The sequence below is a fragment of the Neofelis nebulosa genome, chromosome 13 (genome assembly GCF_028018385.1).
Source record: "Neofelis nebulosa isolate mNeoNeb1 chromosome 13, mNeoNeb1.pri, whole genome shotgun sequence".
Lineage (NCBI taxonomy): Eukaryota > Metazoa > Chordata > Mammalia > Carnivora > Felidae > Neofelis > Neofelis nebulosa.
In genome coordinates, this window is record NC_080794.1 from 61566059 (window position 1) to 61579647 (window position 13589).

The window sequence follows — 13589 nt, forward strand, 5'->3', positions numbered from 1 at the left end:
GCTGGGGAGCCGCCAGAAGGCCTCAGCTGGGCTTTAGGCATCTCCTTCTCCAATAATGACTTCCTATAAATCAGATCTGCCCTCCTCTTTGTTCTACACCACTCCCAGCCAACAGCAAAAATCCCCACCCCACATCATAAATCCACCTTCATTTTCTTTCCAAATTTCTTGTAAGGATTCTTTAATCACCGCCTTGCAGCCCAGGCAGATGCTCCCTCAGAGGGTGAGGCCGAAATGCAGAGCTCCTGGGGAGGGAATAGAGACTGGCGGGGGGCGGGGGTGGGCAGAGTTAAGAGGGAAGACAAGTGGATTCCAATAGAGATGGGCATGAAGAGGCCCATGGCTGTACCCGGCGCTGAAGGGCAGACTGGGGGTCGGGGGACAAATGGACAATGCTTCCAGGGCAGGGGCTGGGCGGGCTTGCTCTGTGCTGCCCCCTGTGCCTTGCAGGACGCTCCCTGCATCCAGGAGGTGCCCAGCAGAGGGCCCTGGCATCCCTGTGGGCACCTCAGAGGATAGGGTCTACGCTCCGAGGGGCCTACCTGTGGGCCAGGCCCTGTGCCGGCCATGTCCTATGTTTGCCAACCTTCATTCTCACACCCCCACTGTAGGTGAGAAAGCTGAGGTCCACAGACATTAGTAAGCTGCCGATCGCTGCCTGGATAGGACTGGTACCTAGCACTGTGACGCCAGAGCCTGTCCTCTTAGCAGCGCTGTGAGACAGTGGTTCACGCTGCTAGTTCAAGGTGCTCAGAGAGGCTGGGGATGTGCCCAAGGTCACTCAGGGCTGCAGAGGCCAGTGTAGACCTCTTGGTCCTCACCTTCCCCCTCCTCGGGTTCCATGCCAGGCCCTCTGCCACATGGACAACTAATTCTCAGGATTCCCTGTACCTTCCAGGCTCCAAGGGGCCGCCGGCATCTGGGAAAGTTGGGGCTTGGCATTCTCCTTGAACTAGGGACTATGGGCGAGTGGGCTTCCCTCCATTCAACTCGGCACCAACCCCAATGTCGGCCCGCAGCCCGCGAGTCCCCCGAGAGTGGGCACGGTGGCCGCTAGATGGCACTGTGACCTAGCAGAGTGGCAGCCACCAGTGGAATTGCTCAGGTCTGGAGAGTAGGCTTCCCATCCCCCCACCCGAGAGAGCCGGACAGCGTGGTGCGGGCAGCGCCATTGGCCGGCCTCCCCCTGCTGCCCGCATAGCCTTGGCCAAGCAGCTGCTTCAGCCACAAAACCTGGGGGTCATAATCAAACCCATGAGGGCCATTCCCTGGGGTTGTGTCCTGGGGGATGCCAGGCCTTCCTCCTTCACCAGCCCCTCCCGTTTTGCAGGCTGGAGCCGGATGCTCAAGCTGGAGGTCACCAGAAAGGTCAGCTGGTTGTGGCAGTTTAAGCTGTGGGGTCGGGGCTCTAAATGCTAGTTTCTCTACAAACCTTCTGTGTGACCTTGGGCAAGTCCCTTCTCCTCTTTGGACCTCGATTTGTTCTTTTGTAAAACAAGAGTTTCTCCCAGGTCTGTCCGGGTATTGTGTGGCTTGGCTCTGGGGACGTGTGGCTCCCCGACTGCACATCTGGCCATGGCTTACTTCCCTCCTGGCCTGCTCATCACACTGCCTGCCTCCCTCCCCCTTCCCAGGCCCCAGGGCACCAGCCTGGAGCTGAGCACTGGCCATGTGCCAGAGCCTCAGCAATCAGGCCGGCCTCCAGTGGTGGCCCTCACATTTGGGGTCTGTCCCTGGGGCTCAGGGTGGTGCTCTGGGCTAGCTTTCCAGCCAGATGTCCGTGCGTCATTATCGGAGTGACAAAGGGGGCTTCAGGGTAGAACTGAGGGGCTTGGCGGGCAAGGAAAGGGTGGGCTGGGGAAGGCGGGCAGACACAATAGTAACTTGGTGGGCCAAATAGGTTCTTGTCAGCCAAATGGCTTTTGGAAGTCTGCAGTGCTGCTCTAACGTGTCCTCTGGGCACGCCAGCTGCCCCGGCCTGCCTGCCTGCTCCACAGAAGCTGCTGTCCCTTCCTTGAGCTGCCTGGCCCTTCCAGCACAGCCCGGCGCAGTTGGCTACTGCTCCCATCCCCATGCATACTCCTCAGCTGTCTCCTCTCGGTCCCCTCCTGCCCCCTCCTTGGTTCCTGCCGGCCCCTGTGCCAGCCCAGCCAGCGTGAACAATGTCCCCTTCGTGCTCAAACCCAGCCGCAACCTCCCGAATTCTTTTATTCTGTGTATAACCCTCTCTCCCAGACCTTGCCTCCCTTCCATCTCATCATTTTCAAGTGCTTCATCTCCCCAGCCCACTCTCCTTCTCCTGCAGATCAAGGCACTTAATTGCCAAGCCAGCCCAGTGCACAGAGCTGGGAACTATTCAGAAAAATTGACTGTACAAATCTAGGCTGAAGCTCCTGCATGTTTATTCCTTTTCCCAGGAAAGCATGGTTTATTACTGACACTCAGCCAGAAAGACTGCACGTTCACGTGTGGGGCTCTCGAGCACTTTGATGGGGCTTGAGCTGTGCACACTATTTTACTGTCTAGCCATTTGTTCCCACAAACTTTGTCAGACAGGTCAACATCAATCTCCCTGTTTCACCGAGGTGGAAAGTTGGCTAGAGAAAGGCATCATAAACTCAGGAGGGGCTGTGACAACCCTTTCCAAGTAGGGCTTTGAGAGTATGCTACCACCCGGCTGTCCAGAGGCAGGGGGATGGCCCAAATGACCCTTCAAGTATTCTTCCAGCCCCAGGATTTGGATTCAGGCAGGCCTATACTTTGGAAGTCTGCAGTGCAAGTTGGGATGGATACGTCGGGAAGGTCAACCAGTGAAGGATTTCTGTGTCCAAATTACAGGTTCGGGGTGAGCGAGGCCCAAGTTCACGTGCGAAGTTGTTGTGCACAGCCCCGGCTTCCTGATTTTTGGCACCCAAAACAGGAACTGGATTGCTCTGCCATCAGTAGTCTATTGGCAGATTATCAGAGTTTAGTCAGCAGCCGTGCTAGAATTAGAAAAACAGCCTTCCCTAGAAAGATCTCCCTGTCAGAGACTGACAATAGGTCCCCCATCCAGAGAGATTTGGGGGGAGCATGGCTTCAAAAAAAGGGCCTGGAGAGGTTTTGGAACAAGAAAACAATTCTTTGAGCTCAGTTATCTGAGACAGGACCCAGCTGAAGCTTAGGGATTTAGCACTCAATTCCTGGCCGCTTATGTATAAGTAAATAATTTCATCTGCTGTTTGGCAATAAAGAATTCTTTAAATCTCAGCCTTTGTGATTTGTCAGTTTTCTCCTACAGAACCTGTTCACTCATCATTTGGGTTACAGCAGAGAACGGGGCAAGAGGTTCCAGGGAGAGGATGATGTTGTGCTCACCTTACGTCCTGTGTCTCCCACGCCCCCAAAGCCCACCCTTGACAGGTATCTCACCAACCCTTGGAAAGGCAGTGTTGGAGAAGCTTCGTGTGGGTGGGGGGATGGAATCAAGCCTTCATCCTGCCCTCCCCAGGGACGCAAGCACACCCTCTCCTGTGGGCTCTGATAAACTAGACTCAGCCTTGCAGCGCCCAGCCGCCAGCCCCGGCCCCCCCACCCCCCCAACTCACAGCACGCCGCACGTCACCCTGCCTACCTGTGTATTTGCTGACCCCAGCCTCAGCAGCCACATCTCTGAGCGCCAGAATGCCCTGGGAGAGGTCACTGGCCTCAGGGTCCATTTCAATGAGGGCGTCAGGGCCCACGTTACCGTAGGCGTAATTGGCGATATAGATAGAGTAGCGTCCGGAGCCCTGAGGAGGAAGGGAAGGAGGGTGGGTGAGCAGACCGGTCTGGGCTCATCTTGGTCTCTTTCCCAGAAAGCGGTTCTCCCCCTCCTTTTGTAGGACCATAGCTCTTTCACGGGTCAGGTGATCCTCCCTGGTCCAGAGTGCATGGCCTTGCAAGCTGCGTACGGGCCCAACTCCAGAGGTGCTTTTCCCAGAGGCTACAGAGTGCACGACACCTGCCCGCCCCCCCCCCCCCCGCCCCTGCCGCACCCTAATACAAAGCAGCCCTGCTTCTCCTTCTATCCTGTTCCAGAAGAACACATCCCTCCCTCTCCCCCACAACCACCTTTTTATAGACAATTTTCTAATGTGCCTCTCTCCAGCTGAGCTCTCTCCAGCTGCCAGCCAGGGTAGCTGCTCAATAAATATTTGCTGATTGATTGATCTACCAATTCCCATTATTCTCAGTCTCTCTCTCTCTCCCATTCAAGCTCACTCCAGCCAAGATGACAAGCAAATTCCGGAGTTTGCTCCCTCCCCACTGCCCACCCTGTATCTCCTTGTTCCTCTATTTCGGTAGCATAGGTGGCTCGGATATGCAGGGGTCCTCCTTCCCTCTTCCATCCCCCTGGTTTTCCCATATTACCAGAAATAAATAGTATATTGCTTCTGTCTTTCTAACACTGTCTCAAATATTTTTTTCCTTTGCATCCAGGAGAAGCCTGGGTACCAGCTCCTTGCAGCTGTAGTCGTTCTCCACTCTAGTCCGAAACCCTGCGGATGAAAGACTCTTTTCTGTCTGTTAGTATAACGGTGTCATTTCTTCAATGGATGCCTCCTTTCCCCCAAGAGATCTGCACGATTTCTAAATTCTAATGGTTTTCTAGCTTTCCTCTCATCATTTCCCTCCAATTAATCAGATAGTAGATATATCTTGAACTCCAACTACATGCAACACGCTCTTGCTATAAATGTACCTAAGACAAAGTCTTCATTCTTCGGTTGCCTATAGTCTCATTTAAAGGCAAGCCATAAACATGGGGCACCTGGGTGGCTCAGTCGGTTAAGCATCCAACTCTCGGTTTCAGCTCAGGTCATATCCCACGGTTCGTGAGATTGAGCCCTGCACCAGGCTCTGCAGGGCTTGATTAATAAATAAATAAACTTAAAATTTTTTTTAATGTTTATTTATTTTTGAGAGAGAGAGAGAGAGAGAGAGAGAGAGAGCACGAGAGGGGGAGGGGCAGAGAGAGAGGGAGACACAGAATCTGAAGCAGGCTCCAAGCTGTCAGCACAGAGCCTGAAGCGGGGCGTGAACTCATGAACCGTGAGATCATGATCTGAGCCAAAATGGGATGCTCAACCGACTGAGCCACCCAGGTGCCCCAAGAAATAAATATAAACTTTAAAGGCAAGCCATAAACAGAAAACAACCCAGGAGAAACAGCTGAGTTCCAGGCCGACTGTGCTCTGTCACCCCCTTCTCGGCCTTCAGCCCTCCTGGCTTGATTCTATTTCTTACCCAATGACTCCAGAAGCCACCCCCCATCCCACCGAACCAATCACTGATGGCATGTTTTCTTTGGGGAAGCTGATTAAGAGCTACTTGGGTCTGTCTGACTGGTGGGTGAGGACAACCAAGGAGCTCACAGTCTCCTGAGGGGATGCAGACATGTCAGTGATAACACAATTACGCATATGATCAAGAGAATATGTATGTTAACTACACTGGAATTCAAATGAAAAAATTAAAAAAATAAATATGTTAACTCTACTGGAATTAAAAATATTTTAGAGAAGAAAGAGAATATGTACAGCATTTCCTGGTGTACAGAAGAGGGCCCCCAGAGGAAGGGCACTGAACCATGCAGAGTTCAGAAAAGGTTTTCTAAGAGGAGTCTCAGCCAGGTGAAGTGTAGAGGAAAGAGCCTTCCAGGCAGAGGTGATAGAGAATGATGTATGTAGGCGAACCACAAGTAGTTGGTTCAGTGTTGCTGGAATATGAAAGGCAAGGTAGGGTGTGTCAGGGGCCGAAGCTGGAGAAGGTGGAAAAGATGTTCTCTAAAGATATTTATGCCCCTTCTTTTTTGGTTCTCTGAGCCCCCATCCTGCCACCTGGGACTCTGTGCTTCACGAATCTCACTCCTCCGTGGTCCCTGGCCTGGCAGCATCGGTGTCATCTGGGAGCAGGTTGGAAATAAAGACTCTCGGTGACCCCTCCTCTCCGCCAGGCCTGCTGAATCAGAAGCTGCATTTTCACAAGCCCCCACGTGATCCCTGTGCAAAACTGAAGTCTGAGATGCACCGCTTTGCAACACAGCTTCGTGACTGGGGGAGGACCCTGAAAGGCTCTTGCCCATCCCAGAAGCGGGGTACATGTGTGTGAAATGACAGGATGAAGGCTGAACGAACGGGCCCGAAGGGGAGAGTGCGCCCTCCCCGTGCCCATGCCTGACCCTCCCGGCTGTTAGCAGTCCTGTCAACAAATGGGCAATTTAAGCCCAAATGAACTGAAAGGCACTCTGCTAGAAATTAGGATGTTGATAAACTTCCGTTATAGCCGGTTCCTTTCTTCAATGTATTGGGCTGATAAAACTTGACAAACACAGATGTGTTATGGCTATAGAAGGCTGCAGAGACTCACATGTGACCTTGACTACAATCGCTCTGGGACAGTGAGGTGATTCTCAGAGATGAGCCTGGAAAGAGACTCCCAGCAGGGCAGTGGGCTCACCCTCAGCCTACATCAGAATTGCCTGCAGGGTTTGTTAAAACACAGATGCTGGCTTTCATCCCTTGAGTTTCTGATTCGCGAGCTCCGGAGTGGGCCCTGAGTTTGCATTTCTAACAAGTTCCCAGGTGAAGGTGATGCTGTTGGCCCAGGAACCACTCCCGGAGAGCCATGGTCTAGGGGTGTTAGCTTGGTCCTCATCCAGGCTCTGCCCCTAGTTGCTTTTTGCCCTCGGGCAGGTTCCTCGCCCCCTGTGGCTACGTCTCCTCATGTGTTAAAGGGGAATCATATTCTCCCTGCTTCCTGGCAGGGTTGTTGAGAAGATGAAATGAGACAACACATGTGAAAGGTCTCCGAGAGATAAAAATGCTATATAAACATGAGGCATAATCATTATCGATCAGGGAACGCTTCTTGTAAGAGACCGGCTTTCAGCTGGATCCAGAAAGGTGGGTGAATGATGAGGCAGCTGCAGACAAAGGGCAGGCAAGTGTGCCAGGATTGGGGGCGAGAGGGAGTGAGGGCTGCTGGGGAGAGGGCAGGAAGGGCACGGGGTAGGGTTGAGACATTTACCTGCGAGATGGCTCTCAAACTGCAGCCTGCACCAGAGTCACCCGCAGGGTTAGTTCAAACCCAGATTTCTGCTCCCCTCCACCCACCGTGGGTTCAGACTCAGCCGGTCTGGAGGGTGGAGTGGGGGTCAGGCCTAAGAATCTTCATTTCTAACAATGCTGGTGCTGCTGGTCTGGAGACCACACTTTGGGAACAGGTAGATTAAAAGGCTCCCAGTGGGGGCTGCGGGGCTGAGGAAGGAGTAGGATGGACACTGTAACAGAACCTGTGGTTAGAAATGTGTGTCTGCTGTGGGTTCACCCAGAAGCAGGGGAGCCATGGCGTCTGATTCATTCTCAGGCAGGCAGGGCTCCATTCCTGGCTTTGCTTGCCATTTACTATGTGACCAAGGTCAAGTTGCTTAATTGCCTGAAGTCTTAGTTTCCATATCTGTAAAATGGGGATAATGATAGCATGTACCTCATAAGCTTATTGTGAAGATTCAGGAAGATGCATATAAACCACTGAGCACAGGGCTTGGCATGTTGGTACTTTATTAAGGTTAGCTGTCATTATTACGATTGCTTTTGGGTTTCCAAAAACCAGGTTTCGTACCTACTTCTCAATTTCCAGAGTGGCCATGACCTCATCTTACTGCTCCCCTCCACAGTTCTCAGGCCCCAGGGATTGCTGAGGCAGCAGTGGTGGCTGGACACAGAAAGCAGCCCCCTTCCTGGTGGCAGACTGACTGTAGGGGTTCTTTCTAGTTCCCTGAGGCTGGGGTTGAGCAAGCCGCTAAGTGCCTGCCTACAGTGCTGTGTGCCAAAGCATGTTTGTTTTTTTTTTTCTTTTTCTTTTTTCATTTCACGTGGTGCCTCTGTCCTGTGGTTAAAGGCGTGGGCGTGCAGATGACCTTGTTAGGACAAGAGTGCATCTCTTTGTGATTAACCTTCAGGCCTTGTCACCAGATCGGAGATGGTTTCCACCTTGGCCACGTGTGGGAAGCCTTGGTTCAGAAGGAGCAAGACAGGAAGCAGGAGCCTGGGAAGAGGCTCCCAGCAGCGGCCGGGCCTGGTACCCCCCAGACCCTTCTCACTCTTGGTGGGGGCCGCTCCCAGAGCTGCCGCCTCCTCATTCCCTCCCACCAGGCAGGAGTCCAGGTGGCAAAGATTCAGGTCAGGGCTAAATGTGGCTTCACAGCCCAGCTTGGCTTCTGTTCCCAGTGCCAGCTTGTTAAGAAATAAATATTTATACCTGGCACCTGCCTTCTCCCAAGGCCTGGAGGCCCCTGCTGTGAAGATTCACACTGAATCCCCAATCCCCTTGTGCCATCTCAATCCTGAAATGAGTGAGGCCCCTCGCCCCTGCCCCCAGAATGGAGCTAGGCAGCAGCTGGGTCCCTGATTTACTGATGACTGTCTAGGAAGCCAAGGAGGGGGCAGGAGGGGAGCAGGTGACAGGAGGGATAAATCACCTCCACGGCAAGCCTCCTGCTCTGGCTGGGGCTGCTGGGCCACCCCATAGGACAGGTGGCTGCATCTGCCCCTGCCCTCCCCCTCAGCCTTTCCTCCCCACCTGCTTTGGGATGGCCCCTGCGGTACGGTGGACTAGCAGGCACGAACGCGGCGACAGAGCTCTTGATTAACTAGAGTACTTGGACGTTTGGGCCACCCTCCACTCACCCACCCATGAACCTCTTTGTCATGCCTTCATTTGTTCCACAAATATTTTCGGGGAGAGCTCTGTGGCTCAATGCCTGGCACAAAGTAAGCACTTAATAAATACTGGTTGAAAAAATGAATGAGCACGAGGTTTAGAGCTAGAGAAGTCTGATTCACATCCTAGTCACACTGCCAATCTATTTTGGGTCCTCAGGCAAGCCACTGCCCCTAGCTGGGCCTTGGCTCCCTCCTCTGCCCGACGGACACGATGATGACAGCTCCTGACCCGTTTCCTCATTGGCTGCCGGGAGGGCCTCCAGGGAGAAAGGATATGAAAGTAGACTGCAACTCACCCTGCAAGTCTTGTTGATATGTAGTATCTACTATGTGCAAGGCACGGTGGGAGCTGCTGGTGAAGCTTTGGGCTCTGCCCCGGACAGCCTCACTCTGTCGGGGGACGTCTGCCTGTTGGCTCCCCTCCAGGCTCTCCCATCACTGCGTGCCCCCCTCTTTCTCTCCAGGCCCCCCACGCACCCCTGAACTCACCGTCCTGTCCACGCAGGCCACGGAGCGCCCGGCAAAGAGGCTGGCCACACCGCGGGCCACGTTGACCTCGTCACTGAGGATGTCTTCCCACCGGTTGTTGCGGAACTTGAACAACTTGTCCGTGTACGTGGCCACCCCTGGAGAGAAGAGGAAGGGAGCGCCGGTGGATGGCGGGCCAGCGTGCAGGTATGTTTCGGGGCACCTGCCACAGGTGGTCGGGGCCACAGGTGGATGGGTCACCTGCGGCAAGGTGAGTGCACCCCGCAGCACTCACTCAAGCAGGCGAGGCTCCGTCTGGGGGGCACTCAGGTATTTTCAGTTGAGAGAAGAGACTCTGAGGCTTATGAAAAGAGCCAGCCCAGGCCTCAGGAACTACAGAAGAAATGTTACCACTGCTGTGTGTCCGAGATGACTCTCAACAGCTGGGTTTCACATTCTGCACCATGTTCCTGCAACATCCAGGAGATCTGGGATTGCTGATATCTCAGCACCCAAACTCAACCCAGAATCTCTCTTTCCCCGGGAGCTGCCTCCTACATTCTTTGCTGGATCGCAGGACCTGATCTGGGTCTGAGAAGAAATGATCCTGGTTGGTGGGTGGAGCTCTAAGTCCGGATCTAGGAAGGGGCTGGAAGTGGGGTTCTGACAGATCTGTTTCCCACCCCCAGGGGAACCGGACGGCAGCAGCGTCAGCACCCAGGTGGTGTGCAGGGTTTGGGCAGCCCTGGGAGGCCCTAGGGAGCAGTGGTCTCTATCCCTTTGAGAAGTGGATGGAGGCTGAGGACCCTCAGCTCAGGGAGTCGCACACACATGCACCACACGATATACCACATGTAACTGCAGGGGGTCTGTGGCCTGCTGAGGCACATTCATGGCTAAGCAGCCTGGTTTTGGGGAAGCAGAACTTCTGATGGCCGGAGGCTCAAGCTTTTCTAAGACCACTTGATCAAAGCTCCCTGCTCTGCTGTCACCCCTAGTTTATTTCTTGCTCCTGTGAGACCCAGAGCAGTCATATTTTAGGAGGGATCGTGTTCTGCTCGCAAGGACTGGCATAGGAACACACGCAAGGAGCAGCTGCAGAAGTCAGGAAGGTGAACCTGGGGAAGAGTGGACTTGGGGACAGGCCCCTGCACTTGACTTTCTGGCTGGCCCAAGGGAGAGGCCATGGGCTTAGGCGGAAGGAAGCAGCATGCTGCAGCAGTTAAGACGTCTGGGTTTAGAGTACACAAGCCCCAGTCCTGGTCTCTGTTCTACCCAGATTCTACTACTGGGGGCTGGCTGTTGACTTTAGGCAAGTTGCTTAGCATCTCTGAGCTCCAGTTTCCCTGGAAATGGGACAGCAGTAATAACTGTGTCACGTTTACCGTGCGGAATACGTGAGATGATGTACCCCAAAGGCTTATAGCACAGTGCCCCCTCAAGGCGGTAGCTATGAGACCAAGTGGTCTAGACCCAAGTGGTCATTGCCATGTTACAGATGGGCCACTCTTGAAGGTTCTTCAGGGACATTAGCTCTGCACTGCAGGGCTCTGGCGAGAGTCAGTACATGAAACGAGTGACTGAAGAGGACTGTGGGAGTGTGAGCATGTGAGGTGAGGGTGGATATAAAGGATCTCTCAGGTGCTCTGCCCAGGAGACAACAAAAGGCTTTACTCTCTGAGTAGCCTCCCATGGGAACCTCCTCAGACCACAGGGACCCACGGGGGCTGGTGCGTGGCCTGTGGGGTCTGGAGTTGGCCTCAAATGCTCGCCAGACACCAGGGAGCTGGCACTGGAGCCTGACTCTCCTAGAGGGGCAGAGGCCCATCTGGGGGAGGGAAAGGCCCTTTCTGAGGGGAGCAGAAAGCAGATCCAGGAGGCCTGCAGGTGTCTGTTCTGTGGAGGCTTGGCTGAGGAGCCACATCTGGGGTCTGCACAGAGCCATGGCGGCCTGGGAGGGAAGCCCACGGGGGCATCTGAGGAGTTGGTTCTGGATGGGAGCACAGGTGCTGACTCCCATGGCCTGAGCCTGTGCCCACGCCAATTTCCGCTCAGGCCTTGCTGGTTCCTTATCCTCTCCAGCCTTGGTTTCCTCACCTGGGGGTCAAGGGAGTTGACTCCTTCCTGTGCCTCCTCCCCCACATTGTGGCGGTGGGAGTTACAGGATGAAAGGCACTGAAAGGGCGCCTGGGTGGCTCAGTCAGGTAAGTGTCCAACTTCGGCTCATGGTCATGAGGTCATGATCTCATGGTTCGTGGGTCTGAGCCCCAGGTCGGGCTCTCTGCTGTCAGCACAGAGCTTGGAGCCTGCTTCAGATCCTCTGTCCCCCTCTCTCTCTGCCCCTCCCCCGCTCTCACTCTCTTTGTGTCTCTCTCTAACATAAATCCACATCAAAAAAAAAAGGCACTGAAGCCCCAGGGCCATGGTCAGCATTGCTCACAGCAGCCCCACAGCACCTCATCACAATCCCTGGGGGCCAGATGTATTTAGAAATTTAGATTTTTTTCTTTCACATTTTAGAAAGGTAACACAGCGCACACACCATTTATTACATAACACCCCCAAGAGGGATGGGGCAGCACCCTATAATTAAACACATTAATATTTCTGCCGTAAAATATATGAATATTCACACTAAGTGGGATAAATAAAGTCTATAAATAGCTCACATCAGCCCAGGACAGGTTTTGCTATCAATTCACTTTCCCACAAACTTAAAAAACAAAACAAAACACCTGAGGCTTTCAGAATGGTTTGGATTTCAGGACTGCGGTAGAGGACTGTGGGCCTGGCCTGCCGTGCTCACGGCTGCTCCCGAGGCGGCGGCAGCCTGGTCATTGCTTCCTGACACTAAGGGCACCTCTGCGGAGGGCCCCGCAGGCTTCAGCCTCCCCCAACAGTGAGCGGCCCTGCCCTCCTCTGTCACACCAGGGCCCCTTTAGGCGGTAACCTCCCGCTCGTCTAGTCCCCACTGAAGTACCCTGGTTAACTTCTGGTGAAGGGCGGGCCGGGGTGAGAAGGCAGCTGCCGGCAGCCGGGGCTCACAGAGCACCATGGGTACCTGTGCATTCAGTGGCAGAAATTTCTCACGCCGTTGAGTTCCTACCTCAGTGAGACAAGAGGAACAAATGGGACCAGGATGACTCTGTCCCTCTCTGTTGGCTTCATGACCTCCCATTCCTCCCGCTCACCCAAGACAAACATTTCCCAGAGTGTGCTTTATGGAACCCTGGTCTCTGTGAGATGCCTGGAGAAAAGATTTTGTGATCATCTGAGTTTGGGAAAGACCACATCTTCCATCCCCCTCTCGAGCGTCTCCATGGACATCAGTCTATTAAAACTTTTAAAAAGTCTTGCAATAAATTACCTGCTTAATCTTATCTAAAAATTTTTTTAAATGTTTATTTCTGAGAGAGAGAGAGAGAGAGAGAGAGAGAGAGAGAGAGAGAGAGAATGTGAGCGGGGGAGAGGCAGAGAGAGAGAGGAAGACACAGAACCCGAAGCAGGCTCCAGGCTCCGAGCTGTCAGCACAGAGCCCGACGTGGGGCTTGAACTCATGGACTGCGAGATCATGATCTGAGCTGAAGTCGGATGCTTAATAGACTGAGCCACCCAGGCGCCCCTGCTTAATCATTTAATACAGTCTTTCCCAAATACAGTTGGCCATGGAACCCCTCTTCACAGCTCATCTATTAACATCCCGTGGACCTAGCACTGTTCTTAGCAAACTGCTGTCTTAGGGCGTTGATGTCCACCCAGGCTCTGGAGAAGGGTCAGGGCGCCATGTGCTGTTAGCTTCTTCCCCTGTTCCACCTCCTGGCTTCTGAGCTGACCAGGGACGCCCAGAAGAATAAACTAATTAAGGTAAAATGTGCAACAGCGATGCAGAGCCTTGTAGATCATAAATGGGAACGGCAAAATCGATGGCAGCCCCTCTACAGGCAGAGGCCCGGAGGCCTGGGTGAGGAGAGATGGGAGCCCGTGATTTAGGAAGAGCAAACGCTCTGGCAGCTGCAACCTGGGTAATTAGGTGTGTCAGGAAGACAGATAAACAGTGAGCTGTGTGGGTCGATGGCACTGGCAATAACCACCCGGCACTGGCCTCCGGCCCATGTCAGCGTCTAATCCCGCCTTCTGGCTCCTTGTAGCTGCACTCTGCCCTGGGGTCCCTCGCCAAGTCGGGGGGCAGCTGCTCGGGAAGAAGGGAGAAGAGGGGGGCTCTCCTGAGCCCCTGTGGGAGACTCTGAGAGGGCAGAGGCCTGGGAGAAAGAGAAGGGTGTTCATGGGCAAGACATGGGGTGCTAGGGGTCACAGCCCCTATGAGAGGCAGGTCTGGGGGCTCCCAATTCCCATCCTGACTTTGGCACCTTGGCA

The 13589-nt window shown here is 53.9% G+C and overlaps 1 protein-coding gene across 6 annotated transcripts in view; it reads right to left on the reverse strand.

Annotated features, from left to right (window-relative positions):
• The window catches only part of CRTAC1 (cartilage acidic protein 1), a 158920-nt gene that overhangs the window by 51303 nt on the left and 94028 nt on the right, over nucleotides 1-13589 (reverse strand). For all 6 annotated transcript variants that reach the window (XM_058697356.1, XM_058697351.1, XM_058697352.1 and 3 more), the window contains exons 4-5: nucleotides 9237-9373; nucleotides 3614-3770 (exon numbers count right to left, since the gene is read on the reverse strand). In XM_058697356.1, the coding sequence (XP_058553339.1) occupies nucleotides 3614-3770; nucleotides 9237-9373 (294 nt within the window). The remainder of the gene's footprint in view (nucleotides 1-3613; nucleotides 3771-9236; nucleotides 9374-13589) is intronic.